Source organism: Mesoplodon bidens (genome assembly GCF_964165515.1).
Source record: "Mesoplodon bidens genome assembly, chromosome: 5".
Classification (NCBI taxonomy): domain Eukaryota; kingdom Metazoa; phylum Chordata; class Mammalia; order Artiodactyla; family Ziphiidae; genus Mesoplodon; species Mesoplodon bidens.
The window spans coordinates 82313014-82326707 of NC_138161.1; the positions used below are offsets into that span (position 1 = coordinate 82313014).

Sequence of the window (13694 nt, forward strand, 5' to 3'; positions counted from 1 at the left end):
TAATTTATAATCTGCTTGTCAATTCCCCTTAATTGTTATAATATTTCTTGGAAGTAAACTTCATTATTATTACTATTGTCATTATCATTATTGTTTTTCCTGGTCCTTATATTCTGAGTTACCATAGCGATATTCTAATTTTATTTATTAATTTTTTAATCTTTTGACTTTCTTTACCCATTTCTCCCATTCCCCAGCTCTGCTTCTGGCAACTACCAATCTGTTCTCTATCAATGAGTTTTTTGTTTGCTTGTTTGTTTTTTGTTTGTTTTTGTTTTGGATTCCACATATAAGAGCTATCATATGGTATTGTCTTTCTCTTTCTGACTTATTTCCCTTAGCATAATGCTTTCAAACTCCATCCATGTTGTCAAAAATGGCAACATTTCATTATTTTTTAAAGCTGAATAATATCCAGTGTATATATGTACCACACCTTCTTTATCCATTCACCCATTGATGAACACTTAGGTTGTTTCCATATCTTGGCTATTGTAAATAGTGCTGCAATAAATATTGGGGACACATATATCTTTCTGAGTTAGTGCTTTCATTTTCTTCAGTCAAATCCCCAGAAATGGAATTGCTGGATCATATGGTAGTTTTATTTTATTTTATTTTATTTTATTTTTATTATTATTATTTTTCTTTTTGCGGTATGCGGGCCTCTCACTGTTGTGGCCTCTCCCGTTGCGGAGCACAGGCTCCGGATGCGCAGGCCCAGCGGCCATGGCTCACGGGCCCAGCCGCTCCGCGGCATATGGGATCCTCCCAGACCGGGGCACGAACCCGTATCCCCTGCATCGGCAGGCGGACTCTCAACCACTGTGCCACCAGGGAGGCCCGGTAGTTTTATTTTTAATTTTTTGAGGAAACTCAAAACTGTTTTCTATAGTGGTGGCACCAATGTACATTGCCACCAATAGTCCTCAAGGGTTCCCTTTTATCCACATCCTCACCAACACTTGTTTCTTGTAGTTTTGATTATAGCCATCATTATTATTTTATTTTTCCCTGGTCCTTGTATTCTGAGTTATGAATTGTCTTAAATATTTCATTATAACAATATTCTAATATTCTAATTAGGAAAGAATTATATCAAGTTACAGATATTAGTTGATTAAGTAAATTCAAAGCAACCTAAGTGTTAAAAAATATCAACAATTACTATTTTAGGCCATGACTTAGTCCTACAACCTTAATGAATGAGCTAAGATGATTTTTCAACTAATTAAATAGAATAGATAGTAACATTTTTTTCTCCTATCCATAAAGCAAAGTTAGAAGAAGAAATTTGGACTTTTGTTATGGACTGAAGTTTGTGTCCCCCTTTCCCAAATTCATATGTTGAATCTCTAATCACCAGTGTGATGGTATTTGGAGATGTGCCTTTGGTACATACACAGTAATGCATGTGGAGCCCTCAGTAATGGAATTAGTGTCTTAGAAGAAGTGACATCAGAGGGCTTGCATCCCTTCTGTTTGTTTTGTGCCATGTGAGGACACAAGGAGAATTTGGCTGTCTGCAAAGCAGAAAGAGGGACCTCACCAGCCACCAAATCTGCAGGTACCCTGATCTCAAACTTCCCAGGCTCCACAACTGTGAGAAATATATATTTATTGTTTAAGCCATTCATTCTGTGGTAAATTGTTATAGCAACCCAAACCAAGACAATTTTCTTTTGGAAAATTTTTAAAAATGTACAGTGTATGTACTTATATATATTTTATTTTCTCTTTTCTAATTAAATGTACACACTAAGAAATAATTAAATCTGATGACAATTATTGGTACATAAATCTACTAAACACTGAAGAAAATATATAAAATTACATAAAAATTTTGCTTAATTTAAAAATCACCTATTTTAATTATATCTTAATTACACACACATATATATTTAGTAACTAGTATACAGTTTTAGCTGATACTTAGCAAGAGTAACTAGAACAATTAAATTCTTCTAAATATGTTAAAACATTGAATCAAGACCACATTAATATTATAAAATCAGTATTAATATTGTACACTGTGCAATAACTTTAGATAGATGTTATGAAAATCACATTTTATACAATATAAGAAATAAATGAAGAGGGTAAATAATTAGGGTGAATAAGTAAATAAGTATGGTGAAACTTAAATCCAGCTGTTAATTTCTCTTTGACAACTGGGACTGATGGTGATCTTCAGGACCAGTTGATTTCTATTGGCTCATCTAGAGTAACGTTATTCTGTCTTAGATCAATGTTTAATATCTAAAAATAAATAAATAAAATGCAAATAATTGTTTAACCAGAACTGTTTTCTTAACAAAAACTAATTCCATAAATAAATGTTCTATTAGTAAACAGGTATAGCTTGTTTTTCTCTTCCATTTTGATTAATTTTTATTCCAGAGAGTTCACAACCATTTCAGTAATAGTCTCACCCAACCCACCCATTATACAGATGATGAAAATAAGTCTCAGAGGGGGAGAATGGTTGTCAAAATACAACTAAAAACTGAGACTATTAACCAATTACCTTATTTCTACTACTTTACTCTTTCTCCATGTCTCCTAAATATGCAGTTATTCATAATTGCACTACATAGATCTCTATGCATTCCACCGCCAAATATTATTCAGTCATCTAGAGACAAAACTTAGATTTTAGAATTTTTTTTTTTTTTTTTTTTTTTTTGCGGTACGCAGTCTTCTCACTGTTGTGGCCTCTCCCGTTGTGGAGCACAGGCTCCGGACGCGCAGGCTCAGTGGCCATGGCTCATGGGCCTAGCCACTCTGCGGAATCTAGGATCTTCCCGGACAGGGGCACGAACCCGTGTCCCCTGCATCGGCAGGTGGACTCTCAACCACTGCGACACCAGGCAAGCCCCTAGAAATATGTTTTTTTAACATCAATCTTAAAGGGCTTTAAGATGCTGAATTTATTGCCAATGATTTCATTGTGGATGTTACTTTCTTTCACTGGAATCTCTGTCAGACCATATAGGGACTAAGTATGGAGGTGACCAATTAAGCCACTGTACTCAAACAATCATCTGTAATATTTTTATAGTATGTCGATTTCATTAGGCTTTTCCATTGCTCCAATAGACTCACATGACTCTCAGTGTCTTAACTCAGAATGTTGAATTCAGTCATCAAATATGCAAGAGAAGAAGAAAACCAACATTTCCTTACTGCTAAATAAATACCAAACACTCACTGGGGAATTTATAAAATTTATTCTTTACTAAAGCACAGCGTCTTAGGATTTATTTCCCATGCTTCATAACAGAAGAGTTTAAAAAGTAAAAGGTAAAATATTTTTTTAGTATCTATTAGTCAGGTTTGAAACTGATCCATCTTACACCAAAACCTAACTTAGTTCCTTTATATCAAAAGTGAAAAACAAGCAGTACCTCACATAGATTTTAATACCTATACAGATGGCAACTAGGCATAATTGCTACTAGGAAAGTGTTTAAAAAATTGTATTGATAGAGCAATTAAATGTCCTTTGCATATAATTTCTACACTCATGGAAAGGGCAACCAAAATAGAGAAAGAATTTGACTACTCCCTCCTTTTCCCATATATCTATAAAAAGTCAGAAAACAGTAGATGCTCATAAATATTTGTTGTATTTAAATACACTTAGAAGGGACTATTCCTTTGTTAGTAAAGTTAATATCTTCTTTTGGAATCATTGAGATAATGAACCATGTAAAAAATTTATTCTTAATATTTAAAATTATTTGTGAATGTGTTTGAAAGCAGTGGAATGAAATTTTCTTTATAAGTGGTGTTTTTTTATGCCAAGTATTTGGTCGAAATTATCTTGAAATAATACTTGATATGTTAAAGTATCTTATTTGACCTTGTTCAGCTGACTGCATTTAGTTTACTATTATAGTAAAAATTGTGAGCTTTATTTTTCACCATTGTTGTAGTAAATAAGAACAAGAAAAAATGTAAGGAAAACCAGTGTTCTTTAATCTCATTGAACATTGTGCTGTTCAAAAAAAGTGATTTCTAATTATGATTGATAATCATTGACTATTTATTCCTGAGGAATTAATTTTCCTTTTTAAAGATTCAGTTTCTTAGTTTGCCATATGAGACCACTGGACTAAATCATTGATTCCCTTACTTTGGAATTTTATAAACAGGTGAAATTTTAAAAGAAGAAAAATGGGGGTGAGGTGGTGGGTTATCAACTTTTATTTTACCATGGAAGGTCATTAAATATATAAAGCTCTAATTTTCCAAACTTGATAGAATTTAAATAAATAGAAGTATTTTAATGCCAAAGTAGAAATTAAGAAATAGCTGCATAATAAAGGGGAAATTCTGATTGCCTACAGAACAGCAATAATAATAGGACAGATGTTAAATTTCAACTGGAAGAAATGGCTTCTCAGGTGCTGTTCAACTCTTACATCTTGTATGATTTATGAAAACCTAAAATTGTGCCCAAGATACAGTTACTATTTTTTTAAGTTGTAGTCAGACAAACAACTAGCTATTTTGTAAGTTAAATTCATCCGAAGTGTTTAGTTGATAAAAAGCTAGTTGTTTTAATTCAACTTTAAACACAAACAGGTATGTGTACACACACTCAAAGTTTTAGCAGTGCAGATGTAGCCTTAAACTTGGATCAAACATTTAAAACAGTTAGCTGGCTTCTAGAATATATGTTCTTTGAAATCTACTTTCACAGAATTTAAGACTGGAAGGAACTTAAGAGGTTGTTTACTTGCATATTCTTACTTAACTGTAAGGAAAAAGAAGTCCTGAAATTATTTATTCAACGTAAAAAGCTCGTTACTATCAGCAAAGGGATTATAACATAAGAATCCTGACTCCTTCGTGTAAATCATATCCTCATACAGCTCTATGTCAAATTATTCATAGATGCTAATAGAAAATTCTATTAATTTTGCAAGGATTTTCAAGTATATTTTATCTAAGACATATTAAATGTTCAAATGTGAACATTTTGGTTTTGAAAAGTATTAGGGTTTGAGGGATGAAAATGATTTAGAGATTTAATGTAAATTTAATTTTGCTTTGATTATATCAGAACAATTATAAAATAGATGGTGTTAGGTTGATTTATATGTTACCAAGGATGATAATATGGAAATAGATATGGATATTTAATGAAAATAAATAAACAAGGAAGTAATAGTTGACCCATAATTATGTTTCTTTAGGACTAAGAAATACCAGACACTCATGTAGACGTTTTGAATAGCTCAATTTAAAAAGAAACGTTTTCTTACATCACTTACCTCCAGGTCTGGGTTTTCAAAGTTAACAGACTCTTTATTTCCATTATATATGAGATTAACCTCACTAACAGGAGTCTTTTCTTTCCCCCATATATGGATGTAACCAAGCCGCATTTCATTTTTGTTTATGTAACTATTTTTCAGTATAGTGCTTGTTAAGATGGTCTATAAAGACAAATAAAAAGAAATTAAACTCTTCATCTAGCAAAAGCAATTAAATCTTTAAAAAGCATATATCTATTAACCGAAATGTATTTTATAGTATAGCAAATTGTTTATTCATATATTTGAAAAGAGATATGTTATATAATATATATAAAATATGTAAATATAAAATACAGCATAAAACTTCAAATATTATTTAACACAATTGCAAATAAATGATCTGTAATGACTACATACCTTGTTTAAATTAAATTGTACAAAGAAATATAGGTCTCTTTCATAAGTGTCTATAAAGAAAAAAAAAGGAGTGATGTATTTATATTTCCAAAGAAGAGCAATAGTAAATACTAGTACTGTATATATTTGCTTTTCTTTCACAGTAAAAGGGTACCAAACACCATCAATGTATATTTAATCTTCTCTAAGTTTATATATCTTATTTGAACACAGTCCAAGGGCACTGAAATACGAAGGATGAGTCACCAGAGAGGGTACTAGATGGATGGGTAAGTTGGTGTGTGCCTGTTTGTATGTAGGAGAGTAACACTAAAGCAGTGACACATGTAAAATCACCTTCATACAGCTCTGGGAGGGTAGAAGAAGTGTAAGAATAAAGAGAATTGGGTGTGATAGTTGTGGACACTTATTGGCCACCTCAATGACTGACAATAAAATAATATTATAAAGAAAAGAGAACATGATAGTAACTTACCCTAGTGTCATTTGAGAAAAATATTCAATTGTGAGAGATTATTTCAGGTTAACTGAAATCAAACTAATAAATCATAGGCTTTAAATAAGATGTAATCTTGCCAAATTTAAAATCAGTTTAAAAAATAATCTTAGAACTAAAATTTATTATTTAGTATTTGTCAAATTCTAAGTACTTTATCACAATGCTGTAAGATATATGTATTATTATTACTCTCACTGTATAAAAGAGGAAAAGATAAATAAATGGCCAAAAGTGAAACAACTAATTATTATCAAGTCTAGACTTATGTCCAGTTTTCTCTGACTTCTATGATTGTGTCATATGTAAAACCAAACAAACGTGTAAGACAAAAAGGCAAAAGTAGAGTCAAATGCATGACTAAAACAAGTATTTGGATAACATTGAAAAAGCAACAAATTTTAATTCTCTTTTCCACTTATACATGCCAGCATTATATTCATTAATTCTTGGAAAAAAAATTGCTTTATTTGAGACTAATTGTGCCTATACTAAAATTAAATGATATTCTCTCCCAAACTTTCTCTGTATATATTAATGTATACATCGCTTATTTAATATGCATTTTGAGGCAAAAATTTTAGTCTTAATTTTAAATACATAATTATAGCTTAAGTTTTTAAGAGCAATTTTTAAAGTACAAATCCATGAGATAAAAGAAAACAAAAGTGAAGCTATTAAGAGGATATGAACTGTTTTGCTCTTTTGTTGTTTTCAATGAATAAGAGAAAGATACCACGTATGAACTTAGTCCAGAGTAGACATATGTCTATTTCACTAAGATGAGTAAGACAAATTAATATTTTACTAAGCTACAATTTCATTAGCTAGAACAGTCAAAATTTACTTAATGTATACACATTTCAAAATAAGTTTATTTTGCTTTATTTTTTATTTTTTTGAGAGAGAAAAAATATGTCTGCAAATAATAGTGATTGGGACAGAGTAAAGGGACCAAGTAGGTGATTAAATACTTAATTCCAGTAAGTGATTGTAAGTAAAGGACAAAAACCTGTAAGTTAGTGATCACTCAAGAGATTAGGTTTGCTTAACCACAAAATCAAGCAGGCTTGCTTAGCAAAAAAAACCATACAGCATAAGAATGAAACATGCCCCAAAACAATAAAACAATGGTGGAATGAGACCCACATCCTGCCCAGTGAGGTCAGGAAGTTAATGATTCCTAGGACATGCTTTTCTGACCACACAAAAAAAAAATATAAGGAAAAGGAGACATTATACTGAAACCTGAGATGATTTACCATAATTTAGTATATGTTACCACCTTTTTGCTCATTTCCATTGTGCCATGACAGTCCCGGTTTGACCATGTAGGGACATGAAAACTTCCCCGCCCCATGAAGGAAGCTTGACATCTATTCAAGAATGAGGAAGAAGGTGGTCTTCTTCCCCTCCCCACTTTTCCTTTGATTATAAAACTGTAGCCCACTAAGTTTTCTGCATGGCATCCTCTTGCCTGCCTGCTTGTAAACCTCAAAAGCATCCTATTCTATTAAATCATTTCTTATCTATCACTTTGCCTCTCGTTTAATTCTTTCTGTGCTAAGACATAAAGAACTGGAGCTCCTTGGAGCCCACCAAGATGTATTTCTACGATTTCAATAGTATTCCATAAATTTTAAATGTACCTAAAAGAGGAAATCATTAAGATATCATCTAGTTTATCGAGTAGTTTGGCAAGCTTGCTGTGAGAGAAGACTTCTTTGGAGATTTTGATCTAATAAATCCAGAGACTCCAAGCATTTGTTATGTATTGTTTTTGCTGTTCACTCAAGAAATTTCAGGGTATTAGTTGAGATCTTTATACTTAATTATAACAAATATACTGAGATTGTGAAATAGAACCAAAAAAGTAGATGTAATGGGCCAGAACAATTTTGTATGCTTGGATGAAGGGAACAGAGAGAAATATATGAATTATGTTCAGTTACTTTCTAGTGATAAAACAAAAAATCTGCCATGAAACTTCCAAAGGGTAAATGTTATACCAAGTTCTTTCATCTGCTATCTTAGTTTGATAGAAAGAGCTGGAAAAAAATTCTAAGAGAAGCTTTGTCCCCCTTACTGTTAAAACGAATTAACTCAATTTGTTGGATAGTAAGATTCAAATATCCCAAGACAAGCATGCAAATTATGTATAACTCAACTTTGCATCCCTAGGAAATTGTAGGCAAATTCAAAGTGCCTCTAGCTGGGCCCAGTGAGGCAGAAAGTTTTCAAACTTTTTAGAACCTCCCTTAATGTATTAATGAAGTTCAGGTCTCTGAGAACATATGATTTTAACTAATAGCAGTTGAGTTCTTCACCTTCTAAATCACAAAATACTAGGAAGAGGTGATTTTATGTTTGAGTCTTGCTTATTACCATATGATTCTTATATCACTTTCTGATATACTTTACTCACTAATAAATTCCTATTTATTATGTTTGCAGAATATTAACTATGATTTACCTGAAAAGATGAAAGAGGTATGTCTTAGCTATTAATGAAAAATCTCTCATCTATGGATAATTTATTTAAATTGCAGTGAACTGCCCTATAACTCCACACAGATGTTAGTTTTTAAGACAAAAATTTGTGTCAAGAGAATGCTCAGAAGTCCCATCTAGCAGAGCTGGCACTACTAATGGCAGTCAGTAAACCTAATCCTCTAACAGTGTTTATTTAACAGCATAATAATGACCCGGGGGCATTTTACTCAAAGGCAGATTCCTGGGCCTCTCCCCAGATTAATGGAATTTGGATGGGCCCCAGAATATGCATTCTTTACAAACGATCCCAGGTAGCAGAGCACGCACTGCTAAAAATTTAGTAGTTCTGTCTGATTTTGAGGAGTAGCCATGGAATAAACAAAGATTTAAGTTTAAATCTTTAAGCTTTTCATGTAAAAATACTGCTGAATATTAAAACAAAAACAAAAACAAAACAAAAGCTATAGCCATAAAGCACAGAGAACAAGTTTGAATTTTGTTTCTGAACTGTCTCACGTTTTAGAGGCATCCTTTGTGCATCAATATGCGTGCATGGGAATGTGGCTTTTCAGCTCAGTTGACCTCACACATACTGAGTGTCTATTATGCGAACAGCACTGGGCTAACTTCTGGGACTACAAAGATGATCAATATATCAGCCCTGCCCACACAAAACTCTTAGTCATCTAGACACTGATCGCAGGGATTAAATATATTTAGGATAAGAAGAAAGTCTTTAAATATTTAGAAGTCTATTTTTTAAGTTGATTCAACTATTTATTAAACTATTTTAGCTTTGAGTATTATTATTGGCTTTTTATTCAGCTTCCAATGTACAATAATAGATAACAAAAAAGTAATGTGAGGTAATATGTATGTTACCTGCTTTATTTCTCTCCTAAATGGAACACTTACCTATAGTCTCTCCATCATCCCAAAAGAGAGATCCTTGTGCCATCTGATTATCATCTGCAGCAACAATGAGCTTCATGTAATTTTTTCGACTATAAGAAAAAAATACAATTTTACCAAGGTTTATAGAATAGCATATTTCTTGTTATGATATGACATCCATATAAGTGTTCAAAGGAACACAGACTGTTTTAGGCAAAGAAAATAAAAGGATTTTCCTTTTTTAATGAGTTAATGGAAATTATATAAACCATAAAATCCTTCATATTTAATAGAAAATATCATGCATTTCTTTGACATCAAGGATTCACCTACTGTAACAAATCAGAAGTGACCTCATTTATAATTAAATCCATATTAAGTTTATTGATATACTTATTTATTCTTCTCTCTGATAACACTGTCATTGACCATTAAACATAAGGCTGTTTCAATAGCATGTTTTAATCTCATATGACTTAAGCCTTCCTCACATTTCCATATATAAATCACTTAATTATCATTGGCAACTGTTAATAAGAATGTGAAGAGTAGCCAGAATTGCAAGTTTTTTCCTTGGATTGGACAGTACTTCCAAGCTTGTGCCTACAATAGGCCTATCTATGAACAAAATATCTGCTTCCATGCTCAGTATACAAACTTGGTTTGACAGCCTCATATTGCATGGAAGGATTTCTCAGACAAATTATGCTTAGCTATCTGCCTTTTCCAATCACAAATGTTGAAGGTTATACTGCTATGGAAGTCTCCTAAAATATCCAGAATATCTAGAGTTCAAATCTCCACAGCAGGGCTTCCCTGGTGGCGCCGTGTTTGAGAGTCCGCCTGCCGATACAGGGGACACGGGTTCGTGCCCCGGTCTGGGAAGACCCCACATGCCGCGGAGTGGCTGGGCCCGTGAGCCATGGTCGTTGAGCCTGCGCGTCCGGAGCCTGTGCTCCACAATGGGAGAGGCCACAACAGTGAGAGACCCGCATACCGCAAAAAAAAATCTCCACAGCAACTTTATATTTTCCATGTACAGATATTGGCATGTCTTAACATGCATGTATATATGTATTTCAATTCATAGTCACTGAGGTAAAAGATAAGTAGATCTTATTAGCAACATTAAAATCTGGTTTAACCCACAATTTCCTAACACACTTAAAATAAGATTAAAAGAGTTTCACAAATTTCATTCTACCCTGTATATACAGTTGACCAATGAACAATGTGTATCCAAGTATCCACAGTTCCTCTGCATCCACAGATTCAACCGACCATGGACTGAGTAGTACCGTACTATTTACTATTGAAAAAATCCATGTAAAATTGGACCCATGTGATTCAAACTCATGCTGTTCAAAGGTCAACGGTATACCTAAACTCAATATCTTATTTACTTTACACACACACACACACACACACACACACACCCAAAACACCCAGAATGGCTTCTCTACTCATCTCTCATAACATAAGGATTCCTCAAGGCACAACTTATGAATGGCCTCCTCCATGAAACTCTCATTTCTTAGGTATAATCATTTTTCTCCTCTTCAAATGACTTCAGGGTAAAATATTGATAGAAATGGATCTGGGTAGCTCCAGAAGCTAGAAAGAGTCTATTCATGCCAACTGGGGCTGTCAGCATGTAGATCACCACAAGAGTGGGTACAGCATGAGATGAGAAGAGAAACAGAACTGAATCCTCTAGAATCCGAATGTTTAAGCCAGGAATTTAGTCAGGGGAAATAGACTCTATGACTGGTCTCAGAAATTCACTCTTACATCAGTCACAGGAGACAGAATGGACCCATGATCCATGGAAATAAGACATGTTGTTGACTGTGAAGGAGAGAATATCACATAAGGGGTCTTAGCAGATGATCAGTTATAAATGGTAACAGATAGAAAATCTGAGTTACCTTTCATTGTTAAATGGGACAAGGTTGCTACAAATAGGTCTGGTTCTTCTGCAGACAGCAGAGGACTTAAATAGCATGAAGAAGTAGTGATCTTGTCAATGGATATCTACATTTCATAGACTAAAGTGGGTCCGGGTATATGTCACAGGACAGGGGGAGCGGAAAAGATAGAAGGAAAGAGAAGCCCTCTGAGCCATGTTTGCTTAAAGCTCACAGAAAAGTTCATTAAAAAAAAAACATATTTTCAAAAAGTAAATAATATTTCTTTCCAAATAGACTCAGAAAAAATGACGAGGTCTTACGTGAGACTGGCATTTAAAATACAAGACATCCGTTTATCAATACCTTTGCATGTTTACACAGAGGACATTAAGTGTCCATTGGTATTTTGGCCGGGGAAACATTCTATCATGTTGGAGGACAAGTTTCCATGAGTTTCTCAAGTTTCTACATATTTTGCATACAGAAGCAAAGACAGTTTTTCTCCCTTCAAAGCAAATAATGGATGCTTTTGCTTACAGCCTATTATAAAAGATTGAGTTTCCAAAGTGTTGCCTTCCTTAGCTGTGACATAAGCCTCCTGGGTGGGAAGTATCTACCTGGGCCACTTGATGTCACCCACATGAGACTTGGGGGACAGGGGCAACTGGAGCAAACATGAAACTCATATTTCTTGCTATGCCAAGAGTAAGAAAGACCTTTGTCTCAGACCCAGAATCCATGAAACTGTGGCAGCCTAACCTGTAAGCTTGGAAGTAGGATAAAAGCTCAGACCTTTCCCAGTTCTTGACAGTTCTAGCATGCTCTCTCTCAAAATCTAATCTGAGTTCTCTGAACACTTCACTTACCTGTAAAATGTGTTTTGAGCAGCCTCTTGACAAGGTAGAATATAACCACCACGAACATGTAGATTTATTTCATGTAAAGGAGCTGCAAATGTATGAAATTTTTCTCTGACACCAATATATTTGCCCTGGAAATGACAGTGTTGGACGAAAGAACAAAACAATAAGAAGCAGAATCACCAGCAATATTGGTACTTGAGAGGGCACATTTATAGAATCAAATAATATACTTTTTAATTTAAAAAATAATAAAACCACAAACATTTATTCAGGAATTCATGTTGTTAAAGCATATACTTATTCCTTAGTTTATTGATAGCTTTGAAAGTAATTTACCACCACTTGTTTTTGTGGTGCTCACATGAAAATATATGAGTTTTTGATGGGTCACAAAAGTTATTCCTGATTTGTCATATACATTATTCTTTAAAGGACTGCATTACTTTTAATGATCTTTCTGCATACCTAATAAAGGGCAATGACCTTTTTGTGTATACTGTATAATTTCCACGTTTATTTGGTAAAATAAATCAATGACTACATAAGAAACTATGGCAGAATAAATTAACTCTTTCACTGTTTGTTAATTTGATTCTGATATAATTAGCAAGAAATATCTTGCTCTTTTTAAGTGGAAAGGAAAACACGTATGTCATTAATAAAAAGGCTATAATTAAGTTGTTACCCATTTCTGTTTAGTCAACCCCCCAGAATTCCTTAAGTACTTACTGTATGGTAATCAAACCACCTAGCATTAGGGACGTAGCCTTCTACAGTGTCAGAGTACTGGAATTTAAAGATATAGTCATTAAAAACATATAAACCATGGAAAAATTATTTTGTGAACAAAAATATGTGGTAGGACTTACAGCTTCCAATACAGGGGTAACCATAAATGCTGGACCCCACAGGAATTGTTTGAATATATCCCAGGTTGGCTTTTCATTAAAGAACCTGGACAAAATATTTACAAAATTAAATCAAAGAAATTTATCTCTTCTGAATACCATAAAATAATTATTAAAATCACATTTTGCAGTATGGACTTTTGTGGATTGAAATGAAAATCAAAACATAAAAAATCAAAAACAATTTTATCACTTAGAATTCAGTGTGCAGTAGTACAATACTTTATAAGTAAATCTAGACCATGACTAAACCTTCCAACAAAGTGCAGAGTTGCCATAGATGTATAAGACCGAGTGAGAAATCTCCTTTGAAGAGAACTCACATAAATTCAAATATTAACTTTGTCTAGTAGAAGATCAACAAATCAGGAAGCAAGAATTATAAACACTCTGGAAGATAAGTGTGAGACAAGTGTGTTATAAGAATCTTAATTTGGTAACTTTAA

The 13694-nt window shown here is 33.3% G+C and overlaps 1 protein-coding gene across 1 annotated transcript in view; it reads right to left on the reverse strand.

Moving 5' to 3' along the window:
* Positions 1-2105: 2105 nt before the first annotated feature.
* The window catches only part of SI (sucrase-isomaltase), a gene marked incomplete at its 5' end in the record, with an annotated part of 105769 nt that continues 94180 nt past the window's right edge, over positions 2106-13694 (reverse strand). Inside the window, 7 exons of the mRNA XM_081236043.1 lie at positions 2106-2259; positions 5283-5447; positions 5685-5734; positions 9589-9677; positions 12344-12468; positions 13070-13126; positions 13210-13294. Coding sequence (XP_081092169.1) covers positions 2191-2259; positions 5283-5447; positions 5685-5734; positions 9589-9677; positions 12344-12468; positions 13070-13126; positions 13210-13294 — 640 coding nt within the window. The 3' untranslated portion in view covers positions 2106-2190. The remainder of the gene's footprint in view (positions 2260-5282; positions 5448-5684; positions 5735-9588; positions 9678-12343; positions 12469-13069; positions 13127-13209; positions 13295-13694) is intronic.